This window comes from Lissotriton vulgaris, chromosome 8 (genome assembly GCF_964263255.1).
Source record: "Lissotriton vulgaris chromosome 8, aLisVul1.2, whole genome shotgun sequence".
Taxonomy (NCBI): Eukaryota; Metazoa; Chordata; class Amphibia; order Caudata; family Salamandridae; genus Lissotriton; species Lissotriton vulgaris.
Genome location: NC_141696.1, coordinates 1,228,250,430 through 1,228,276,578, shown reverse-complemented (window position 1 = coordinate 1,228,276,578; position 26,149 = coordinate 1,228,250,430). Strand labels below are relative to the sequence as shown.

The 26,149-nt window shown below is 44.2% G+C and overlaps 1 protein-coding gene across 6 annotated transcripts in view; it reads left to right on the top strand.

Moving 5' to 3' along the window:
- Nucleotides 1–26,149, top strand: part of FRY (FRY microtubule binding protein) — a 674,187-nt gene that overhangs the window by 345,051 nt on the left and 302,987 nt on the right. For all 6 annotated transcript variants that reach the window (XM_086935130.1, XM_086935129.1, XM_086935133.1 and 3 more), the window contains exon 5: nt 17,443–17,533. In XM_086935130.1, coding sequence (XP_086791256.1) covers nt 17,443–17,533 — 91 coding nt within the window. The remainder of the gene's footprint in view (nt 1–17,442; nt 17,534–26,149) is intronic.

The following is a 26,149-nucleotide window of genomic DNA, read 5'->3' as shown; positions in this document are numbered from 1 at the left end:
CCACACACCCCATGGAAACACTGTCCCCACACCCCATGGGAACACACCTATTAACTTTCCCTTCTGTTACCAATCGTGGCTCATCCTTATAAATAACCACTTTGCAAAGTGGTCCATTTCTTTCTAGACGGTCCTACGCTATTTCAGATACACGTACATACATATATACATACTCACATACATACATAAATATGCTCACTCCAGTTGAAGTAACTCAGAAGTTTGTGTTTGAGGTCACACAATTAATAGGGGATAGGGGACACGTTTTAAATGTTTTTCTAAATCTGAGTTATGAGAAAGTGCCATGAACCTGCATTTATTTTGGATAAACTGAGAGAATTCCCACAAGATTGAGCCCTTAGCTTTCAGACATTCCCAGGGCTTACATGTGCAGTGTACCTTGTTGACCGCTTTCCCATTGAAATGATAAATTCGCCATAATGTATTTGTGATATGCAAAGTAACCTTTAGAACCCCAATCAAACAGGAGTGTGGGCTGCCTTTAAAATGGCAAATAAATATTTCACACAGTTAGGAAAAAAGGGTTTGTGAAGGTCATAATCATTGTTTTCTGTTATGTAGCCTGAATAGTTGTTCTTTTTTAATTAAGTTTTGCCTAATGCTGTTTTTGGAAAGCCACCACAGCAAGTAGGCTGGCATAGACTGTTTTCTGCTAATGTCTTTATCTGCAATCAGATTGCAAATCGTTTTTATCCCAATAGTATAATGCCACCAGTGCCCCATTTTCCTTGTGTTTCAATGTGAAATCCACTGTATGCTTCTTTCTGCTTTCTGATTTGCAAAGAGTCATAGCATTTATTTAGGTACTTGTGAAGTGTGTCAGCCACAAGAACTGCTAACTAAAACTTTCAGCTGACCGCACACCACAGGTACAACATCGCACCAATAAAATTTGCTGCCACCTTGTTATGCACCAGGTTTTGGCAGAAATACTGGGAGTACTTTTCAATCTTGTCACCTGTCATCCTGGCCTGTGGAGAAATCGGTTCTTAATGTGTGCAGGTGTGTACAGGTGGTAGGTACCAGCAGTAGTTTTTGTGGACTTGTACTTATTTTTAGTCATCAGACTTTGACCTAGAGCAAACAAGAGAAAGGAAGCAAAGGGGGGAGGGAGAATGAAGAGAAAGATAAGAAAACTATGAGCAGTGGAAAAGGCAGATGTGAAAAAAGACCTTGCAAGAGCAATATAAAGATACCGGAAGTGCAGGGTGATGGAAGAAAGAGGTAGGAAGTGGAATCGGGAGAAGGTAGCTATAACATTCTGTAAACACTGCCTTTTGGCAGCACTAGTGGCAAGCTGTTAGGAAAAGCTTTGGCTGCTACACTTATTTTAATTATTGATTTCTTACAAATTAAGCAGTAAAAGAAATGGAAATGAATTATTCAGTATAGTATGCTTCTTCAGGAAGTCAGTGCCATGTGTTCTACCACTCATTGAACATTTAATCTTCCTATACTGAAATGTAATAGATTCACCACTGGCAGAAGTCTGGTTTTAAGACTGATCATGCAGACCTTTAACATGCACGAGGAAGGGGTGGACATTTTGCAGCACTAACAGGTCGCGGTGCCGGAAGTTGAGTGTTCTTTTTAAACTGACTCAGTACTGACCTATCTAGACTTGACCATATTCGTAGGCTGCCACTCTCTTTTGTAAAAAGCAGTTGTCGTCATTGACTTATAATTTGTTTTTTTTTTATTTAAAATAATTGACTTATAATTTGTATTTCTGCTTTTCTTCGTGTTCTATCCATCCCGTCTGTTCAATATTCTGGTCTGTTCTTCTGGCAGGTTGTTTGTCAGGCTGTTCTCCTCCAGGCTGTTCAGCCTAAATTCAGCCTTCAGTCGTGTTGCGCTTCCCGCTGGAGTGGTTGCTGTCTTTCCTCTAATCCTCTCTCTGACCTTTGAGTTGAACTCTTGCCCTAATTGCTTTGACTGTTTCTGTACTTATCCGTGACTTCGACGGGTCTGTTGGAGACGTCACGGAAGCGATTTGCGAGAACTCTGTTTCGTCGCAGTCCCAATGAATATTCACATTTTTTCTTCGCAGACCACTCTTGAAGCGTTGGCTGCATCGCTTGTAAGATCTCCTGCAGGAGTTACCCATCTTACAACCTTGCTTGTCCCCGTTAAGCATGTTGTGTGACTCTGTTACTGTTTTATCTACCTGCATGACAGTTGCATCCACACAGCCGATGAGCCATGTCTTTCGATTTATTAGTTCTATACCCATTTGTTTTCCATTTTTGCAAATGAATCCCAAAGGAGTCAGGAGACCATTTTACAGGAGACGCCTCTATAAAACTGACAGAAGAACAAAGGGTCAATCTGTACTTAAGGCGAGGTTTGAAAGGGTCGTGTTTGAAAGTGCTTCAGTTGCACTTTAACTACCTGTGGAATTTTAATGGATGTAAACGTGAGCAGATCACCGCTGTTAGTGACGGTGGATTGCTCAAGGCGTTGTCCCTGAAGGGTCGGTGATTGTTTTTAAATATTTGTTAGGTAAGGACGATTTCATGTTTTTCTGATTTGCTCTTGGAAGGAAGAGTGCATGTAGACAAGCAATTAAAGGCTGCATACAGATTTATAGCGTTTAAAGGTAATCACCAAAAACGAAGCAACGTGCACCAAAGTTATGTGTTTTTGACAGCAGCTTAGTTGCCAATTTGCCTAAGTGCTTTAGCTGCTGGCCAATGAAGAGTTTTGAAAGAGTTTGTCCTGCTTTTGTGTGGCACGGATGCTAGTTATTTTCCATGGCTGCTTTTTGCTCCAATTTCCACATTGATGGATTTGATTTTGCTTCAAATTTATTTTTGAATGAGTAACATTTTTGTTTTTTATTTCCTCTAACTCGGAGTGTCTTGGTAGCTTCATTGAGCCAGTGATAATCCCAGTCGTTTGTGGCTTCAGCACATTGAGAGTGGGGCTCCATAGTGTCTCGTCCCCTCTTGGTTGTTTTTGCAGTTGTGCCAGGTTCACATCATTCACTACAATCTAGTGGTGCGGAGTCATCAAGCCAACCGACCAGGGTGCTCTTTTGTGTCAAAGAGACTCCACGGATTTCACTTGTGGATTTATTTGAATTGTTTTAGAATTGCCACCTTATAATTGAGTTATTTGATTACATTTGCATAGTTTCCTTTTTTCGCCAATAAGAGTAAAAATATATCCCAGTTGAATTAATTTATACTGACTGTATCAAATTAGCCTTTTTTGCTTGTTAAGTACAGTTTATTTTTGATTTCATACAGCTGGTCTTTTATCCTTTTATTTCCCTACTCCTCAAATTGTGCATGTTCTGCTAACCAACTTCAGTAAGATACCTTGAGTAGTTATGCACATGCTGCTAAGATTTCTGTGTCCTAAAGGCCATATGCTCCAATACCAGCAGGGTAAGCTTAGAATTTGTCTTCCGAGTTCAGTAAATTGAGTACCACTATTTACGACTCTGCAAAAATAAAGCCTTCAGTAGCATGTGATATTTAAAAAAATTACTAGATATTGGTATTATTTTCATTCTGGCTTCTTCTGAGGTACCCTCTTGTGCTGTGCCTTTTCTAACATTTAGAGCCACAATGGCTTTAAAAAAGTAATGTTTTCCCTCACACGTGACTATTCGAGCCCAATTGAAGCGAGCTTGGAGTTGGGAACTAACCAAAGGACCGCCAAGATTTCAAATTTTATTGGAGGCTTGGTAAAATCAAAACTTGTTTGCCTTCCATGCCTGTGACGCTAGTATTTTTGAGCTGGTCCTAAAAGGACCAGCATAAATATATACAGGTTTGCCCCTTAATTTGCTAAAGCACAGTGCAGCCTCTTGCTCCTTATGCCACGTCTACTTGGATTTTACAACCATCCCCCTTTGAAGCTTTCCTACATCTAGTGATTGGAAGGAAAGAGTATTGCTGAGAGGTTCTAGCCGAATTCTGTCATCTGCTAAATCCTGTGCACACACCTACTTCTCATTCATAAGAGATGCTAATTTCTGAAGTGCTATCTCTTGAGAAACTACTGTCAACTCCAAAATGTGAACTATTTAATTGAGCTGTCTTTAAGTCCCACCTGTATTTTAGCACATAATGAAAAAATGGTGACCGTCCATCTTCACTCACCGAAGACATTTGCCAATTGTAAAATGCGTAAACAAGAGGGGGTTAAACTTATATTGTTAAGCCACCTGACTGCCCTTGCTGGCACTAGGATACATTATTCACTGGGCACTCTGTTGGATGACAACCCCCAGGGGCCACTGATGATGGAACCTAAACCCAAGGGCAACTTGAAAAGGTTAACCTTCTTCTGATGAGTGATCGCTTTCCAGAGCGTATTTTCTCACATAGTCTTAGTTGAGGGCTTAGGCGATAATCATATTGATGGATTTGTATCTCTGGTTACAGGGATCAATACAGGTGTTGTTTCCCATACTCCCACACAAAACCCTGGTAAATGCTGCTCTTTATCATCTTATTGACATCTACAGGTTATTAATTCACACCAGGGGGTATATAGGTCAGAAGATACGTTGAGATTCTGTCATTATCCTCTCACTGTTGAATGAGCAATGGTTACTAGGACTAACTTCAAGAATAAGCACAGGATACTTTACTATAAAATTGTGCAAAAGCATTGACCACATCCCTATTGAGCTTCAGGCCTGTGGTCTCAATGCTGCGTGCAATGTTTTCTCCCCGCGGCTGGCTTTATGTGTTTTGCTTGGCTGTCCCCTCTGATTTGAGGCATTTGGAAAGATGCATTTAAGCAGCTTTCCCTAATGTTGTACTCTTCCCCCCTGCTTTAATGGGATGTGTACAAGTTGTCAATCTTTGGTTCGGAAATGCCTTGCAATGGCACTGTACTAGGAAAGGAGGGGTGGTGATCTTGGGATGGGGCCCAAACCACACACCCCACAGGCGAAGATGGGGTGTTGGAAATTGCATATGCTCTCTGTGTAAATTGTGAGTCTGATTGGTTATCCATGTTTGGCATATTTGATTTACTGGTAAGTCCCTAGTAAAGTGCATTGAGTGTGCCAGGGCCTGTAAAGCAAATGCTACTAGTGGGCTTGAAGCACTGATTGTGCCACCCACATGAGTAGCCTTGTAAATGTGTCTCAGACCTGCCACAATAGTGTCTGCACATGCAGTTGTAAACTGCCATGTTGACCTGGCAAGTGCACCCACCTGCCAGGCCCTAACCTTCCCTTTTATTACATGTAAGGCACCCCTCAGGTAGGCCACAGAACTTGTAAATCACGTTCACAGGCCTCTGAAACTAACCCTAATTAGAAATGGGAAGATTTGTGGAAGCATTCCAGTTATTACCCACTAGATGGTGGAGAAGGAACCAATTCTTTTTGTTTGTATTACCCTCAAACAGTCTAGTAGTGTCATGCTTCATCATTGGGTCACCCTGACTCCTAAAGGTCAGAGTGGGCTCAACTGTATTCCAGGGAGCTCTTAAAAACATGTAGTTAGGGGGTTTTAAAGTTTAAAAAATCCTCAGACAGATTCCAGTGTCCCTTTATTAATAGCGCCACAATTGTTTGTTCAACATGTGCCGTTTGTAAATTAAAAAATGATGAGGGAGACAAAAAAAGGAAAGAAAGAAAAGGCAACGCTGGTGCATTTAGTCACTCGTATCATTATTTCAGGATCAAAGCATACCTGTGTGCAAAGTTTACAGCAATCTGCCCTACCATATACTTACTCCACCAAGGGTCCTGCCCCGTACCCAAACCTACTTGCGTTGTGTCCCTAGGCTTGCGCCCGACGTACGTATTGTTAGTGTTAAAAACCGGTGTTTGCGTGTTCTTCCGGGTGGTGGCAGCACGTCGGAGTACATAATTTTTGGCGGTGAATTCCACGGAAGATGCAAGGATTCTGGGATATGTAGTCCTGAGGTATTTGCTGATACCAAGCGACTTAAATTTCAAATGTCATTACAACAATATTCACTCAGTGACTGTTATGGTGCCAAAAAAGGGGAATCTACGAAGGGGGTACTACCCCCGTTCTTCGGTGTACAGCTGCTTTATTCAGCCCATGAGCCCAGTCAATGTGATTTGTTAAACTTAGGCAAGTCCCATAATTATACCACACATAGTTGGATGTTGTGGTAATAAGAATGTAAGTACTTGTGTTGACTGGTCTCGAATGGGTCCAGTCAATACTTTTTTTTAGGATTATTTTCACCCCCTTTAACACCACATATGTGTTGATTATTCAAGTATATCTCTGCGTGATACATGAGACCCCTTCTCTATTTTCCGTTCATTTCTGGTTAATTTGGTTCCACGGAATGGAATTGTTTAATCCAGTCTCATGGGTCCCCAACCGATAAACCCAGCGTTGTTCCCTTTCTAGTAGCTTCTTTGTCAGGGTTCCACTCCCCTTGATTGTCTCTATGTTGGTCCATTTTAAGTCTTGGTCATTATGGCCCTTGCCTAGATAGTGGGCTGTCAGTTTTGTCGCGGTTATGGATCGCCTTATTGTAATACAGTGCTCACTTATTCATACCTTCACCTTTCTGCTGGTCATCCCAACATACCTCAGTTGGCAAGGGCCATTGATCATGTTCACCACGTTGTCAGAATTGCAGTTTGTGTGTGCCAGTTGTTCCCATGGATATCCTAAGCCAAGGTCTATCTCTTTTGTGTCCGTACTCCCACCAGAGATTCCCTCTCTGCCCTTGCTGCGCAGGAGAAGTTCCTCTTCTCCGAGTGCCTTAGTTTTCTAGTAGCCCCTCAGGTAGGACCCAGGTACCCCCTTGGGCAGGGTCCCTGGGGCCTACCTGAGGGGTGCCTTATGTGTTCATGCTGCACCAAAGAGGAGAGAACCGGTTTGGACTAGGCTCTGAGACACTTACCACAAAGAGAACAAAGAGAAAATCGGGTATAAGTATTGAACCTTAAGCCCCAGAGAATTGGATGACTTTTAGACTCAAGAGGAACTTCTGCCAAGGAGAAGAGCTGGAGAACTGTAAGGAGGAGTACTGCCCCTTTCCTATGTGCGCTTTGTTGGGTTGGCCTGCAGTTGCTGCTTCTGGCAAGAAAAGGAGAAAGACTGGAACTTTGCTGTGATCCTGCTTGAAGAAGAATCTCCTAAGGCCTGTGTGTGCTGGCCTCCTATTGTGAAGTCTCACAGCCACAAAGACTTCACCTGCAACCCACTGACCAGCAACTGGACCTGTGGACTCTTGTATTGAAAAGGGCTCCAGTTCCAGTTCCTGGACCCTGAGAATTGTTTGTTTGGTGCTGCAAAGCAAGAAAAACAACTCTAACGACATCAGCACCACTGCCAGTAATGCACCAACCTCCACCAAGGCCGGAGTCACTGCTGGTGAAGTGCACGATGCATCGCGTCACCTGCACCGCAGCTCCAACGCCCTTCTGCGCCTGCAGTTACTGGTATTCCCAATGCCAGCGCTCGCGACAACAGCACCAGCATCCCGTTATCGTGGAGCTGATAACCGACAACGGTGATTTCACGAACTCTTGACTTTGCATCGCCTCACTGGAACCGATGCCTCACCGCCACCTAACTTCCCCTGCCCTAGATTCGAAGCCTCACCTCCTCATAAAGTAAACGCCTCGCCTGCCCCGTGGCAACCAGTGAACCAGCTTCTCCTTGGCACCACTGCCTCACCTCCACGACTCTGAGCCTCATCCATTGACTTAGTTTCCAGGGTACTGTTGTTTGGGGGTCCGTGTGACTCCGTGCCCAACGGCACTGTACTTTGGATTTATGCCTGTCACGGCGACGTCGTAATAGCCCTAGGTAGAGCCATTTGTTTTTCCAGCTGCTATTTTTGAAGTAACTATGGGGGTCCGTGTGACTCCATGCCCGACGGCACTGTACTTTGGATTTATGCCTGTCACGACGTCGTAATAGCCCTAGGTAGAGCTATTTGTTTTTACAGCTGCTATTTTTGAAGTAACTATTTTAAAAGTGATATCTTAATACATATATGCAGGATTTTTGTCGTTTTGGTCTTGTTTGGTTTAGATAAAAAGAATAAATTTTTCTAAACTGGTCTGCTGCCCTTTTGTGGTGTTTTCCCAGTGTTACTGTGTGTTTGGAGTACAAATACTTTACACAAAACCTGTCTGCTTGTGCCAAGCTACTAAGGGGGTGGGCAGGGTTTATCTAAAGTGTGTAACTCCCTTATCCTGACTAGAACCAAGGGTCCCTACTTGGACAAAGGTGCTATTTTTGAAGTAACTGTTTAAAAGTGATATCTTAATACATATATGCAGGATTTTTGTCGTTTTGGTCTCCTTTGGTTTGGATAAAGATACTTTATTTTTATAAACTGGTCTGCTGGCCATTTGAGGTCTTTTCAATGTGTAACTGTGTATTTGGAGTACACATACTTTATACATTGCCTTTGGGATAAGTCTGGCTGTTTGTGCCAAGCTACCAAGGGGGTGAGCAGGGGTTATCTAAAGTGTGTAACTGCCTTACCCTGACTAGAACTGAGGGTCCCTACTTGAACAAAGGTGCATACCTCTGCCAACTAGAGACCCCCATTTCAAACAATGGCTGAGTGACTGGGTCTTCTCTTAAAATGCCGCCTACACATATGTTAATCTCCTGCCACATACTGCATGTACTAAGGATATTTAGAGAACCCTCTGAACCGAATTGTTAAAGAGAAACGCTTTGTTGGACTAAAAAAGCCCGCCACCATTTCATACGGCTCCTAATGTTCAGATGAGCCAGTGACCTAACATGGGTTGGTGAAGGCAAAATAGGAATTGTACATGGGGAGAGGATGTTGCATTACTGCCAGAGCTGCCAATTTTGAAAATGGGAAACCAGGCTTAAGTCCTGTGTCGGCGCAATATCCTGTGATTCTGGGCAAATTATTTTATCTTCCTGTGCCTCTGACCTTGTGTAATGTAACTGGTGCTCATGTAAAGCGCTCCAAAGCCCTTGAGCCAAATTCACATTATATAAAACTGCAAAAATAAATACTACATGAGCTGTATCGCTTCCTAGTTTCCTGTAGATTGATGTTTGGGGCTAACTTGGGATTTGTCCCTCTTGATGCCTATCAATATTTTCTTACTGTGGCATTTCTTCTGTATTATTTAATGTAGCAGGTGCTATTGTATGCAATTCTGTGAATTCACGTTACTGGGAATTGTTTTTCTTTTCATACGGTTAAATAAAGTATTTTTGTTAAAAAAAATTGAAACGGTAGCTAGTCCGAAATTAAAACCGAAATTGTTTACACTCCTTTCCTTGTGAATTTCGTCAACACAATTACTTTTTCTGGACGTGATGTTTTCTTTATTTAAAATATCAATTCCTTCCTTCGAAGTTTTTCTGGCAAAATTTAGAATCGATGTAATTGTGCAGATTTGGCTTGGTTCAGTCTTAACAATTAACATGCCTCCTTGTCTGGGCCAAGAGTGCAGTACTTTTAGCGTGGTGCTTCAATGGCCAGCAGCTCTGGCAGTTCTAAAGAGCTTGCAGAATGAAATGCAATCTACATTTGTGTGCATCAATGGTCAGTACGTGTTAGTTTCCTTATCGAAGGACAATTCCTCAATAAGGAAGAAGACATGTTCCAGACCCTATAAGTAGGGCAACTGGAATAATGCAGCAGAGGAGGACCAAATTATGCAGCGAGGTTGACTAAGTTATGAGGAAGAAAAGGCAAATGATGTGATGTAATGCGGCACATTTTGTGATAGTATTACTTAATTAATTTGTCATTTTTACAAATGGTAATACTGTCTGGGGAAAAATCTTGCATCTTAGTAGCACCAATTTAAGACCCAAATACAGCAATAAGCAACTGAAAGATGACCAATAAACCTCTGATAAAGGCATTCCAGTTCGCAGGAATAAGTCACCATGTTTTAGTTACTTTTTTTGTTAACATTTGCAAATTTTGAAGCAGATGATGGATTGTTTTACAAATGTGGCAAATTCATACTTATGCAGAAAACACCCCAGCCGCAGAATTTTATAATTCCAGTGACCCTACCTTTAAATCCGAGTTTAAAGAATGAGTTGGCGTCTTGAGGCAAAAAGATGTGATAAGAGTTTTTTAAAGGTCTAAGTAGACAGCCAGAATAGTAGCTTTTTGAAACATCTGCTCCAAGTTGGATGTATATCTGTGGCACAAGTTTCCTACATTTCTCATGCAAAATTCCAAGTTTAATTGATCTGAAAGTGATTATATGTCTTTTATTTGAAAACGTATCTTTAAGAAGAAAATTGTGGAAATGAATGCCAAGCGCAGTTTATCAACATTTGGATACCCTAATGAAACTGTTGCATTAACACAAACTTGAGAAAGATTAAATCTGCTACTTGTCCATAAACAATTTAGACCTATATGTAGTTTGGTAGCATTTATGGAGCAATTGTAGCATTTGAATTACTTCGTGTGAGAGGGTAAATTGGTATGTTGCAAAATGCACCCTGTCGTGCGGCAATCCATTCCTAATAAATTGAGTCATAATGTTTAATGACCTAGGCTTAAATTGATCTAGTCAGACATACCAGTATATCGTGGGATAGAAAATGTCAGAGCAAGTGCACCTTTTCGAGTAGCATGCGTAATGTTCACAGTTAGTTTCCTGTATTCATGTTGTTCACATGACCCATTTAGTACCCTTTATTAGGTTATGAGAGGGAACTCGACATCTTCCATAGCTGTTACTAAGCTGATCCTATTCAGAAAATGACCCCCCAGTATTTGGAAACACTGTAGCACACGTTGTCATATTCTAGACTGGCGAGTCTCTTACCAACTCCATATGGTCTTTTAAAGTCTCTCTTAACATTGCCAGTAATGGTAACTTTCATTAATGAGTTTAACCCCTTGTATGCTGATGACGGCCCCCATCCGTCATGCACTACGGCGCTCGTGTGCTGATGACGGCTGGGGGCCATCATAAACCCACCCACTTGCGATTTTGCCGCACAGGCGTAGAATCGCGGCCGCATGCAAGGGTGGATGTGGACGAGTTGTCTTCTTTATTATGAATGGACAAATTAAGGATCGAATCTATTCTGAAGTCATACTGCTGACCGACATATTATCACCCTTTTGGAATTGGATGCCAAGGAGGAAAAGAAACTCAATAGTGAATGATCCTCTCAAAGGAAAGTGGGAAAATCGTGATCAGAGGCCAGCTTCAGGGAATCAAAAAGAGAATTGTCAGGATATACCTCATGCTATTTACCAGTGCCTTTATAGGTGCAGGGAGCAAAATGTGATATAAGGGAACAGACCCGATAACCGATTGGTACATGGGTTTGAGATGGAGCATGGAGAACAGTTGGACTTGCCTTGTTTGCCTGATGGTGGTGTTTATGAAAAGGTTTCAGTACCCTGATGCCTTGCTGCCAGAAATCACTTCCAAGACTGATGTAGCAGTGGGCATAAGAAGGCACTGCCCACTCATTCTCCACCCCTCAAGAGGACACAAGCAGTTGTCACACAGCACAACTCAACTGGAATCTTGGACTGCACTTCCAGTATCACCATGGTATTCTAAAGAGCATGTTTACCATAAACGATCCATCCACAGACAGTAAAGAAAATGGAAGACAGATAAAAACCCTGAGGACCTCTTGATACTGAAGTCCTTCCGCGCAACGTGCAGACAGCTCATCACATCACCTAAAGCAAAGTATTATAACAACACTATCAGTGAATCCACCAATAGAAGCAAAACACTGTTCAACACATTAAAGCACTGCATTAAGCGGTGCCAGACCCACCTATTCCTCACACCACAGGAAAGTGCAATTACATCTTGCTTTTCTGTGAAAAAATATAGAAGATCGGACAGCACATCAACACCAAGCCTGATTTCACCCACACCTTCTTGTAGAGTTCCATAATGGGCAATCTTCAACACCCTATCTCTCCCAGGTCCATCTGACATACTCCACTCCCTCAAAGCCACTTATTATCCAGATGATGCCTTACCATTGCCCTTCATCAAAGCTCTCTCTGGATGTGCTCTCCTATGCCTGTTTACCATTGTCAATGCCTTCTTTTCACTGGGCATCTTCCCTGAAGCTCTCAAGACAGGCCAAATCATACCACTACTAAAGAAATCTACACTAGACCCTGATGGCCTCACCATTTTCTATCTCACGGTATACCAGTATATCTTGTCGGACCAGACATTGATGGTATTTAACCCCAACTTTAACCAAATGCCATGTAACGTGGATTCACCCTGGACACTAACCTCACCCTCAATGAGCTTGGTATCAGCTCGCTCTTCTTAAGCAAGTCAGACCATTCCTTCTAGAAAGTGACTTCAGAACTGCTGATCAAACCCTCGCACTCTTGCATCTGGATGGTGGTGATGTCCTACTCCATGGTGTCCCAGATGCTACACTTGCACCCCTTTCTGGCATCCTACATACTGCAGCAAGTCTCATCCAGGGCATGAAGAAATAGGATTGCATTTTTCCCAACTTGATAGATCTCAATAGGCTTCACTTATTTGCCCACACCATCTTCCAAATCAGCTGTATCATTTACAGAGCTATCATGACCAGCAGCCCATGCTTATCTTACAGACTACCTTACTGTCTCTGGTCAATCTCTGCACACCTGCATCCACAACACTTTCAGAATGCAGGCTAAGGAGTGTATAAAAGACAGCAGGCCTTATCCATCTATGCATCCCGGAACAACATCACCGTATCCATCAAGACCTCTTGACGCTGCTCCAATTTAGGAATGAGTTGAAGACTCACCTTTTAAAAAAAAACTATGTTACATCACAATGCAATAACCACCCAAAACCCAACTCCACCTCTTCTTACTCGTTGACGTTATACTTGTCTTTGACAATGTAAGTGCTCCTCTGCCTTTTGGCTAAGGCACTCTATAGATTAATATATTAATAAAGGAGACAGTGGCAGTGTCTATGACCCGCTTTGCGACCTGACCTGGGCAGTGTAAGCTAACGCGCTGCTTTAAAATAACGTTCTTCTTTTAAATTGATGTGAATGAATTGCATTTTGTGATTAGTGCTTTTTAAAATTCACTTTCCCCTGCACCACACGCCATTACACTGATTGTAGGATCTGTTTCCCTGCATCGGTTCGTTGGGACACTTCCGGTCGGCCAGCATGCAGAGCGGTTAGCGCTCTAGTGTACAACTTCCTGTGGCTTTTTAGCCCTCACAACTTCTCGAACGCGCAGCGGTCGCGCGCAGCCCCGCCGAGGACCCGCCTGGGAGCTGCCCGTCTGCGCCCGTCCGCGCTAAGGCAGCGCCAGGCGCCAGGCACTCTGCTCCTCACTCTGGCATTAAGGCGGTAAGATGTGTTACTCTAAATCCGAGCTGCTGAGCCTTCAGCATTCCTCATGCTCCTGCGCCAAACGCAACCCCGCTCATATACGCCATTCCCTTGTTACTCCCTCCCAACTGTGCTCTACTGCCAAATGTAAATCCAAAACCCCCCTTGTCCATACCTTCAGGCTAGGACACCTTAATGTAAGATCTATGTATAAACATCATTCAGAAATTCATGATCTTTTAATTGACCATTCTCTAGATGCCCTGTTCATGACTGAGACGTGGCTCCTTGACGAGATGGACTCGGTCTGCAACCTGGCAACACCTACAGGCTATTCCATCTATACTGTGAACATGGGCACGAGAGGGGGCGGGCTAGCGCTCATAATCAAATCCCACTTCGAGTGCCAACTCGATAAAGTAGACATCAGAGGTAGCGAAAGCGCTCGCTTCTCGATCAAAGTCAATCCCCAGTTCTGTGCTACTGGCCTTCTGGTCTATAGACCTCCTGGTGCTGACGTTCCCTTCTCTAACTCCCTTTTACAATACCTGAACACTAATGTAATCAATTCTGCCAACTTTACGATTATTGGTGATCTTAATTTGCATCTTGACAAGAATACCGAGTCTAAAGCGGCAACTTTTTTAGCGGATCTTGCGGCTTTCGAACTCAATCAACTTGTCTGTGGCCCCACCCATAGAGCAGGACACCTCCTGGACCCCATTTTTTCCAACATCACCGGCGGGTCCTCTGGCACACCTATTCCCATGACCTGGACTGACCACTACTTAGTGATGTTAACCTTCCCCTGCAACTCGAGCCCTGCTGTAGTACCCACCCCTTCAGTTCAGAAACGGCCATGGAGAAAACTCCGCCTTGAAGACCTACATGATATCCTGGCACTAAAACCCCTACTCCCGAGTGAAGACCTGGATGCAGGATACGATCAGTTCTGCCTCTGGATTACCCAGGCTCTCGATACCCTTATCCCTGCCAGATGGACCAAGGCCCGCACCCACACGGCGAGTCCATGGTACAACTCAGAACTTGCTACCTTGAAAAAGGAATGTAAGAAGGCAGAGAGACGCTGGAGAAAAAACTATGATGACAACCTTAAACAAGAGTACGTCCTGCTCCAAAAAAATTACCACCGTAAGGTCTGCAGAATAAGAGCGGCATATTATGCCAGTGAAATCAACAATAGCTCTAACACCTCAAAATCGTTTTTCAAAATTCTGAAAGACCTCACGGCAAAAAAATCTGTCAACACCATCACTACCTCGTCTGACCTCTGCAACAACATGGCCAATTTCTTCACAGATAAAATCAAGAAGATATATGACACCTTCCCCAAAGGCTCACAGTCACTGGTCATCTTAGATCCTACCAGGCCTTCCCTCACTTCCCTTCCTACACTTGACCGGGAGAATTTCTCTAAAATCTGTAGAAAGATTAAATCCGGATCTCCGGCAGACCCCTTGAAGCCTGACCTTTTCTGTGAAGCTCATGTACTCATCACAGATCACGTCCGTGACATCATCAATCGGTCACTCTCCACCGCCAGTGTCCCTTCCAAATGGAAGCAGGCGTGGGTGTCCCCTATTCTTAAAAAACCCACTTTAGATCCCTCACTCCCGGAGAACTTTAGGCCGATCTCCCTGCTCCCTTGGCCTGCTAAAGTGGCCGAAGCACACGTCAATAACATCTTGTCCAACTTCCTCCTCACCAATAACATCCTGGATGACTCCCAACACGGGTTTAGAGCTGGTCACAGCACCGAGACAGCCTTGCTCAGTGTTTCTGAAAACCTCCGTTCCATTCTTGACGCCAGCGGATCTGCAGCACTGGTCCTATTGGACCTCAGTGCTGCCTTCGATACGGTGTCACATGAGGTCCTCTTGACGAGATTGGAGGAAATTGGAGTCACAGGGGCAGCCTTAGGGTGGTTCAGAGACTTCCTGTCTAACAGGTCCTTCAGAGTCTCCACCCCCCCTTACATCTCGAAGGAGCATAGCATTGGACAGGGAGTGCCGCAGGGCTCGTCCCTTAGCCCTACCCTGTTCAATGTCTATGTCCGCCCGTTAGCGGAGGTGGCTAGAAGGAATGGATTGGCTTTGGTATCATATGCAGATGATACCCAGTTGGTGGTGGCTTTGAATAACAACAGTGGTCTGGAAGCCCATCACTTTAAACAGACACTCATTGACATCACCAACTGGATGACGGCGAATTTTCTCCAATTAAACGCCGGTAAAACCGAGATTCTCCTCCTGGGAAAAAACACCGCATCCTGCGGAGATAATTGGTGGCCTGACATCCTGGGCCCACCCCCCAAGCCAAGAGACTGTGTTAAAAATCTAGGTGTCTGGGTCGACTCGGCTCTAAAATATACCATCCATACCAAGAAAGTGGCTGCCACGTGCTTCGGCATTCTACGCAACATCAGGCCCATTCTGAAGTTTTTTGACTGCCGCACCCGCCAGCTCATTGTCCAGGCGACAATCCTTTTTAGACTGGACTATGCCAGTTCTCTCCTTTCGGGAGCGAATCTGGCTGAAACCACCAGACTACAGAGAGTCCAGAACGCGGCTGCCAGGGCTTTGGTTGGCCTCCCTCGCCATTCTTCAGTCTCAGGAACCTTAAGAAAACTGCATTGGCTCCCGGTGGGGAAAAGGATCCAGTTCAAGGCTCTATGTTTAGCCTTCAAAATCCTCAAAACCGCCTCTCCTCCACTGCTGAGCCCCCTTTTGTCTGAGTATACACCCAGCAGATCGCTCCGCTCAGAGGGACAACATCTAGCGATCATTCCCCGCACCAGACTTGCCAGAGTTGGTGGTCGATCCTTCAGCTTCCTTGCTGCCAAGCTATGGAACAGCTTGCCTGAAACCATACGGAGGATGCAAGATCTCTTAGCCTTTAGAAAGGCCATCAAAACCCATCTTTTTCAATAATTTGTTTTCTCTGTGCATCTTCACTCTGCTCCCTGGTCAGCTCGCAGCGCCGGGACGCCCCTTGGCTGGGGCAGCCGTGCGCTATACAAATTCCCATAACATAACATAGCATATATATATATATATATATATATATGAATATAAATATAATATATATATATATATATATATATATATATATATATATATATATATATATATATATATATATATATATATATATATATATATATAATTTCTGTGTGCTCCAAGCATTGCTAAGGTCAGTCAATGGCCACACTACAAGTGTCTTTTCCCCAAATGGTCCTGTGCTTAACACCACTTTAAGTGCAAAACGGAATTTAAAGGTCCGGAGAAAATTTTAAATAAAGTGGCATCATAAACGATAATCAGCCCGATGTACATAGGTTTAGGACCCCGTTGTGTTAAATTATTCTAGTTTTTCTACATTGCTATGTACTGACTGGAATTAAGCGTGACTCCAGTTGAATTCTAGCTTAGATCTTGACACACAGAAAGCCATCTCTTAGTACTTTTTTTTAAAAATGCGTAGGTTTTCAACTTTAAGACTAACTCCGTTTGCTTAGATGTTAAGAATGTGCTCTGCGAACCGTGTGAATCTGTTTGAGATGAGTCGTTCCAGCTGCTTCTTAATTCCAACTCATTAAGAAATGGAAATGCAGTAAGGGACAAAATAAATGTCATTGTCTCCTGTCCCACACGTCCAGCTTTAGTACCGAGGAGCCTTATTACTGCAGCAGATACCTCCAAGCTTGGAAAAGAAGCACAGGGGTACACTGTTTTCGTTATGTTATTTGTGTACAAAGTGTCCTTGGATAGTGCGGAGGGAAGGGCGAACTCCCAGCCCTGGAGCAGACACTACCTTTAGTATATTTCATACATAGAAAGCAGGTTGTTAGTGCCTGGGAGCGAGCCAGCGCCGCGTGGTGCCTGCAATAACACTTGGGGAGGGGAGGTAAATGGCAAGTCTGTCCTTTAGTTGGAAAAATAAAATTGTGAATATAAACAGCTCCTCCCTGATTCAACAGCATGTTATTCATTGCAAGTTGTGGCCACGCGACTAAATGCACTTCTTTCTCTACTCTGATCTATGAATCAATACTTGTACTTTTAATAAATGCATTTTTTATTATTATTATTAATTTTTTTTTTTTTTTTTGCAGTGACGAACAGCATCGAGACTTCCTAATGGAGAGAAGAGATCTGGCAATTGATTTCATTTTTTCCTTAGTATTGATCGAAGTTCTGAAGCAGGTATGTGCGGCGTCCGGCTGTTTATTCATTCGCTTTTGTGGTGAATGATCAGGCAGGATGCCTAGAACAATTGATGCTTTTATCTCTCTGACTCCTTGTCAGTCTGTGTTGTTAACATGTAAAATGCGCAGACACGACCTGGTCCTGCTATCGATTACAAATCATTGTCTTGGATGGGAGGCGTTGCGATAATCAAGTGAGGGTTGCTGGTATATTGTTGGCAGCAGTAATTTAGATCGAGGCTGACAAGATGCTGGCTGTCTTTTGTTAATGTGGGTCGATGAGGCTGAATGAAGGGCAGTAGTTACTGAAGGGACTATCGGTTTCTATTGTATGCATTCTTGCTAGCAGTAATCGAGCGCAGGACAGCTATACAAGCGGTGCAGGAATACAGAATAAAAATGTTGTACCATAACATTACAATGTATACTTTGATTTGGCTTTTACTGAGTTTGAAATGTTTGTGCTGGAATTGTTTGTAAACATTTGTATTAAAAAATTGAAAGATACTACAATAAGCATATGTATCATTAGACCATTGTTGTAAGAAAGCAAAAAAATGACACAAATGTAAACTATTGAAACAAAGTGGATCTAGCAAGCCCACCTCAAAGACATCCATCACTTCAATAGGGAAGTGGAGCATGGAGTGTGACGAGGCAGAATAGTATTCGTATTCCATGAGGTCTCCGTCTATGTATATGTTGACCTGATTTTGATGCAAATGTGTTGCACCTATGGTTAGAAAAACAACAAAAACTGCGCTGCTGCTTGTTCAAGGTGATGGTTCTAAAGGACTTGGATCAACTGAGAGCAAGACCTGTATGAAAGGAATTAAATGCCCTCACAGGATTCGTTAGTAAGGCAATTTCCTACCTTGCATCTTTCCCACAAGAACTATGCAGGAGGTTAGGAAAGGGGTGCATTGTTATAGTACTGTAACAAACAACAAGAAAAGGGTCTGCTCTGCTCTCGGAGCAGGTCAGGGGAGAAATGGTTTGCCCACTCCTCAGTGCGCAATGACTGGTTGGTCGCCCTCTCGGGCCATCCAAACCAGTCATGCGCTCTTTACCCGTTCTCCATGCAGGCTGCATCACAGCCTGCCTGGAGAACAAGCCCTTGCCCCCATTACACGTTGAAGGAGGTCGCTCAAAACCAATCACAACGCTGCATTGCGGCTTTGTGATTGGACAGTGGGGCCTGGCTGTGCTTCAGTCAGAGACACAGAAGAGCGGGAGCGGAGATGCGGGACCCGGCGCAAAGATGTGTTTATTCAGATTTTTTATGGTGTTTTTTACATGTATTATTCCCCCATGCGACCACCCCTCTGCCCCCATGACTGCCCCGCCAAGCCACATGCGAGCCATGCCAGCCACCCCTGCCCTACACCTCTCTCATGGAGAGTTTCATGCCAATCCGTCAAGGTAGATATTGGTAAAATTTACAATGTTAATATAAACTATCTCAATCATGACTGTGTATGGCCCAATACTAGATTCTTCCACATCACGAATGATGTAAAAGAAAATATGCTCACAAGAACAGCAAACTCCAGATGAATTGGTAATTTCAAATAAACTTTTAGCATATCCTCCGCAGACTTGATACTAATTCAAACCCCCAAAGTTCTCTATGAATACTAAACTCTCTGTGCAAACACTTAGACCTAGAAGACACCTCGAGAATGATTAACCTCTGTTACATCTGTGTGGAGAACTTATCTGAGACTGTCATCAGAAGGAAGAAGGATGTGTTGCATTGTGCACTAAGGTGGCATGTTGGATGCTTCGCTCAATGCCTGCCTAGGTGCCATGTGCTTTTACCAACTGATATTTCCTTGGTCCCTGTCACCTGGAGACTCCTCCAAGAACACTTGAAAGCTTTGGTCAGGAAAGTCAGCAGTGGACTTGAAGGGTACTGCCACAAGCAAATGATGTGATACTGTGGCTTCTACAATGTGCATCAAGCAAATGCCATGATTTCGAGAAAAGGGGCGCCTAAGAGCCGACGAAGAGCCCTTTCCAAGATGGTGGTTTGTCCAGAGAACTAGAGAACTCTAGCAGAAGTTCCCATTTTAAGATCAAGTAGAGTCTTTTTACTATGATGTCCATCCCTGGTAAATCGTACATAAAGGAGGTAGTCATGAATGGTAGATGCATCGTCATGCATTAGTTCCCTATTTTTCATTGTGTTTATCTCCCACTCGCTTCTCTTTTTGCTACTTCCAATTGCTTCTTAAGCTTGATTTTCTATCCTGGCTGCTTATGGATGTCTTGGTGTGGCTCTTTTCTCTTGATTAGTCAAGCAGAGTTTACTGCTTGGTTTATCTGCTGCTACATTTATCTCCATCGTCATTCAAGAAGTACCAGATTGCGAAGGAGATCTTTTACTCATGTGGTGTTTCCTCCTATTTGGGACCCTCTCAGGCAGACATGTGACCTCTCTCTCACAGAAAGGTAGCTTAAACAGCCTTCACCGTGTCCAGTCCTTGACAGTCTCTCAGGATAAGAGCTGTTTTTTATTTCTCACTTTACATACATTTTTATCTAGACTACCACAGAGTTAATCATTCACCTTTGTGTGGCATCTATGAAACTGTGTATGAAAATCAGATGTAAATGATGTAATGTTCCATTTATATTTTGGAATTAATACCTTATGCTACTGAGTCCCAAAAGTAAATTTCAAGATTAAGAAACACGATTTTGAATAATATATTCTCAAAATGTTCTAATACATATTTTTAGAACCTTTAATTATTCTGAGCATGACGTTATGTCTGTGATAGTGAGCGATTCAGTCATCGCTGAGAAATTTGAGGTTCAAATGTACAATTTACATTCAGTTCGGAAGGCCTCAGCCATTTCCATTTATCTCAGTATTAGTTCATGCAGGTAATTTAGTTTCTTAGACTATGAAGGTCTGAAAAGGACTAAATGTTCATAAACTCGCCATACCTGATCGAAGCAGTAGTTGTGAAGTGGCAATGGTGGAAAAACAGTAGACAGAAGCAGATTTCAGGCTCGCCCCTGCTTCATAGATCTAGTTTATTCTAAATCAAGTTGCAGTATTACATTCTCTTTCTGAGAATCCAGGCACTGATGAAAGCAGATTTCAGGCTCGCCCCTGCTTCATAGATCTAGTTTATTCTAAATCAAGTTGCAGTATTACATTCTCTTTCTGAGAATCCAGGCACTGATGAAAGCAGATTTCAGGCTCGCCCCTGCCTCATAGATCTAGTTTACTCTAAATCAAGTTGCGGTATTAAATTCTCTTGCTGAGAATCCAGGCACTGATGAAAGTGACTTACACTTGAAAGAGCTTTATAATTCTGAAGCTGCACAACATTTCTCAAGCATCACTTGGGCTGAAGAAGGTCACATGCTATCACCTATTAGACACACACCCAGCACACCTTGCAAGGGAAGGAAATTACTTTTTACTGTATGGGTTTTCAGTGCTCAGATTAAATTGGGGGATTGCAAGGGAAGGTGAGTGAAGGTGATCAGATTAGCTTTGCATCTGGTGTTTCACAAAATGCCATTCATATATGAGTAAACATAGAGACATGATCATGTTGCCTGTAAATAATTGGTATGTGGTCAAGTGTTTAGTTCTTCCTATGTGTATTGCTTGGGTTCAGACTTCCTCAAAATAACTGAGTGGGATCCCAAATGTATATCCACCCAGGATAACCGTCTTCTGTAAATCAGTTTTGTGTGTAAACCAATACAATTATGGGGTGTGTGTATATATAATATTTACTTTAAATATCGTATTAATACAGCAGTTTCTAAGCACCGCAATTCACAAATAATATTACTCAATTTAATGTTGCACTGAAAACTCTAATGACCGGTCCAATATTCAACAAGTTGAATCGAAAATACTCCGCTATCAAACTGACTCTCAGAAAAGTACTTTTTTGGGGCACCATCAAATCTTACATTTAACGCATCTTCATGTTGCACCTCTGTCAAAAAAAGTTAATGTGTCGAAACTCAAAACTTAGATCTCTCGCAAGTGCAACTTTATTTCAAATTTTGCTCGTTTGAAGTTTGATTGTAATAAACTTCCGAGTTAGACAGATTGCCTGTTGCATGGTCCGTGCACGAACGATAGGTGACACAGCTATGTAACACAATCCTTGCAACACGCGAACATATGATTTTCCAGAAGTCATCCACTGGCTACACCGTGATACAAGATAGTGATATTTTGTAAACATTGCATTGATGTTTTGACCAACATTTAGTCTGCTCCTATAATATTTCACATACAGAAGTGAGTTACCGCAGCTTCGGAAAAGGCAAGCTACGTGTGAAAATACAAGCAAAATGAATGTAATTTAGTAGGCTAATAAAATCTCTTCACCAGCGAAAACCAAATTCCTTAAAGGCAAGCCCAACCTTTTCTACAAAATATTCAGGAAACCACTGTTTAACATTTTCAAATGTTTAACTGCTCTATTTATTAATATCACTGAAGACCAATAATAATTTGATAATACAACCCAATTTTACTCCAGAACTCAGTTATGAAATCAATGTTAAATTTTTTGCTGGACCATTACATTTGAAAGATTTTTTCACTGATCCATTCATGTCAGACAGGATCCCTTAAATGCAGGAAATAATGGAATAGAAGTGGAATGGAATGATTATAGAATGAAACAAGTAGAAGTCTAACCCAAAACGCTGCAATGCAGGGTGAGAGTAACTACAGGACATCATGGAGTTCCTAAAATGTTACATGACCGGAAATGCCCCTCCTTTGGAACCCATAATTGTGTATTCAGTTTCTTTAAAATGTCTCCATTGTAGCATGTGCACATGATGCCTCCATGTTTGACTGGTTTTCTCTAAGTTCAGAATTCCTGTGACCCCCAAAGAGGTCAGCCATTTCGGCATGGAAGTGCTTGCTATGCTGATGGAGAAGTGTGGCTCAATGCTTAGAGCGGCAGACCTTGATGCAGAACGCTGGCCAGGGACCAGGGTTCGATTCCCGCCTCGGCGGGTTTCGGGCTTAAATTCCTCTGACCGGATATTCTCGCCTCAGTGCCGATTCTAAGCATGGGTCCCACGCTGCAACTCTGGGCAATAGCTTGCTTAGTCTCCACAAAGGCCCCCGGATACACAAGGGATGCCTAGTTTCACCATGGGATGCCCAGGAGTGGGCACCCCACAAGGAAAAGCCAGGAGGGGTTCCCTTGTGGTAGGAGTACAAGCGCCGGGATGCCTCCGGGTCACTGTTCGCGCTATACAAATACGCCACATTTACACACATTTACACACATTGATGGCCTGAAAAAAACTGTTTCATCCCAGACGAATCCTGCACAGACATGCTTGATGCAAACCTACATCCCGGAAGCAGCCGGCAAGATAAACACAGCCTTCCCAATATTGAACATCTCCTTGTTATCCATGGTGAACAAAGACATTTAACTTTGTTTCATGAGTTGTCACACCAGAAGCCAGGGAGTAGATTAACCAGATTGTTTCTACTAGGCATCCTTTAGACTTGGTTATATTGTGAGATGAGAGTGGCATGGCCTTTCCTTTCCAGGCGGTGCATCCCCTCCCAAAAAACCCCAAACCAGTGAAGTTCTGAGGTTGAACCACAGGTTTATTGTCCAGAGACAATGGTTGCAGAGCAAGGTTCTCACTCTCAATTTTGGAAGTACTGTTGATTCACCTGGAAAGTAGGACTGCCACTTCAGCCAAAAGTGGCGAGCAGGCATTCTTTGTTCCAAAAGGGGCCCACAAGGGGCACGCTACAGTCAAAGGTGGTTCCCCTCTAGAGCACTGACTATGATACTTTCAACCTACTGCGCCTGTCTACTTTGGTGCTCAGAAACGTTCTTTGCATTCTCCAATATTGTCACTATCGGTATTGTATCTCTTGCTTCAGACCTTTATTGTAGACTTGAATGAGTAAATATATAAAATTCAATTAGAATAATTGACTGTAATACTGAATGCGCGGAATCCATTTTGCGGTGCAATACCCACTTTTTCTATGCTCTGTACATGTGGTATTTTGACCATAGTAATAGATGGGGCCTCCTGGCCATGCCACAGCTACATGTGCAGTCCTCTGTAAGGAAAATCATCATTTAACCTGAAGTTGCCTTAACTGACTCTTCGGTAAATCAATGTTTTATTATACGGAGCAGTTTTGCATATAACCACACATAGTAGAGTGCAGATTTGTTTCCACTCGCGCCTTAAAAGATAACGAATAATGAATTATACAGCTACTAGAGAACAAGTACCACTGCCCCACTTGTATTTCCATTCTTTGCTGTCTAGAGGATAGTCTAGGATATAAAAACCCCTCTTTTAACGCACATTATCAAAGCTTTTAGTGTTCCATTCTACAAAATAGCAAAGTCCGGGGACTTACTTCAAAGGACTTTGGGTCCCCTGATAGCCATTTTTAGGTTTTGCCTGGCGAAAAGATGCGCTCTGCGCATCTTTTTCGCGCAGGCGAAAACCTGATGGCTAGCTCCATAAATGGAGGCTAGCCATTGGAAGACGGGCCTGTCCGTCAATGCCGGACCAGATTCGGGGGCGTTCCCGAGATTTTTTGGCTTTTGGCTACGTCACGCTACGTCAGCCAAAAGCCCTCGGGAACGCCCCCGAATCTGGTCCGGCATTGAGCCGGCACCCGCCTTCCTGTGCCCCGTTCCCGCCCCCCTACCGCTGCCTCGGCTCCCAGTTCCCGCCCCCCTACTGCTGCCTCGCTGTCTGTGTCTCCCCGGCCCCGTTCCCGCCCCCCTACCGCTGCCTCGGCTCCCGTTCCCGCCCCCCTACCGCTGCCTCGCTCTGTGTCTTCCCGGCTTCATTCCCGCCCCCCTACCGCTGCCTCGGCTCCCGTTCCCGCCCCCCTACCGCTGCGCCCCGGAGAAAGAGCAAGTCCCGCCTCGGCCCCGGAACGAAGTCCAGGTGAGTGCTTCTTTCTCAGTGCTGTGTGAGATGAAATCATGTGGAGAATTGATTCGTCAAGGCAGGTCTCTTTCTATAGCGGGTTCTTCCCCTATCTCACTTGTTTAACATGTCTGTCCTATGTGCCACTTGCTGGGACTTAACCATATCTGGAGGCGGGGCCTTTTGGACTATCAGCAATGTTCCCCTTGGAGGTGGGGAAAGGGGCGAGGTGGGAGGTGGGAGGAAAGGGGGGCGGGGGTGTTGGCTAGCAGGTCCAAGATGGCGGATGCACCCTAGGCCAGGAAGCACCGCACTGCTGCCCCTTATCCGACATTAATCCTGGCAACCAATACACCTCTGAAGCACCTATGTCCCCGGTTTTGACTTTGGAGTCACCCTGCAGCTGAAGCAGTTACTGTGATGCTGCTTAATGTTGGCAAGCGGACTATTGCAGAGACACTAATCAAGGCCTGCTGCCACAAGGTGTCTGGCTAGGGACAGCTGGCGGGACCAGGCGAACGTGGCACATCACAGGCCCTAACTTGCTCCCTGCCAGACCATGGAGGAGCCTACTGACCAGAGTCTAGGTGCGGAGAGTTGTGAGCACCGTGAAATATATCCCTGCCCACTGCTGTGCCTGAGGCCCGGGACACTCACCATACACACTACTCGAATCAAATGACTATCCAACCGGTGTCCCGGCGCAGTACCTACGGCGCTGCTACACCACCGGGCCCCTTTTCTTCTAGCATCTGTTGCGAGGCACCTCGCCCTGGGAGAGGTGGTTCAGGGAGTAGGGGCGGGCGTCCCCAGGTGCAGGTGTGGCTCCTGTAGTCTAGGGGGAGACCCCTACAGGTCTGCTAGGGCCTACTTGCTCTGCTGGCCGTGGGCTGCGTTGCTATCTTGCTCCTAGGCGGCCTTCTCAGACAAAGCGGGCACTGGCTATTTCCGACTGCCCTTCCTGGTGCCTGCTCTGCGCCTTGTTGCCTACCTACACAGTGGAGACTGTCCGGTCGCTGGATCCCTGGGAGCTGTGCTCAATGGCCCATGACCAGATATGTACTGCCACTGGACTCTGGCCACGCAGAAAAGCCCCTCCCCACCATCCTTACTTGCCGCACCGCCTGGCCTTCTCCAGTCATTCCTGTGTGGGGGGGGGGGCTCGCAGTGTGTGGGGGGGGGCTCGCAGTGTGTGGGGGGGGCTCGCAGTGTGGGGGGGCTTGCAGTGTGGGGGGGGCTCGCAGTGTGTGGGGGGGGGGCTCGCAGTGTGTGGGGGAGGCTCACAGTGTGTGGGGGAGGCTCACAGTGTGTCTGGGGGGGCTCGCAGTCTGTGGGGGGCTCGCAGTGTGTGGGGGGCTCTGTGTGGGTGTGTGTGGGGGGGCTCTGTGTGGCTGTGTGTGTGGGGGGCTCTGTGTGGGTGTGTGTGTGTGTGTGGAGGGCTCTGTGTGGGTGTTTGTGTGTGGCATTTGCGAGAGATTAAGCTATTGGCATTGTAAATGACAATGCCATTTATTTATGTTAAAAAAACATAAATAAAAAATAATGTCAATAGCAATGCCAATAACTCTAACTTTAACAAAGGCAAAACCATTGCATTGTAAATGCTTGTTTCTTATTCGGCCTAATTTTATTAGTATGAAGAAAGGGTACAGTTTTCATTCAGTAATATAAAAACAAGCATTAT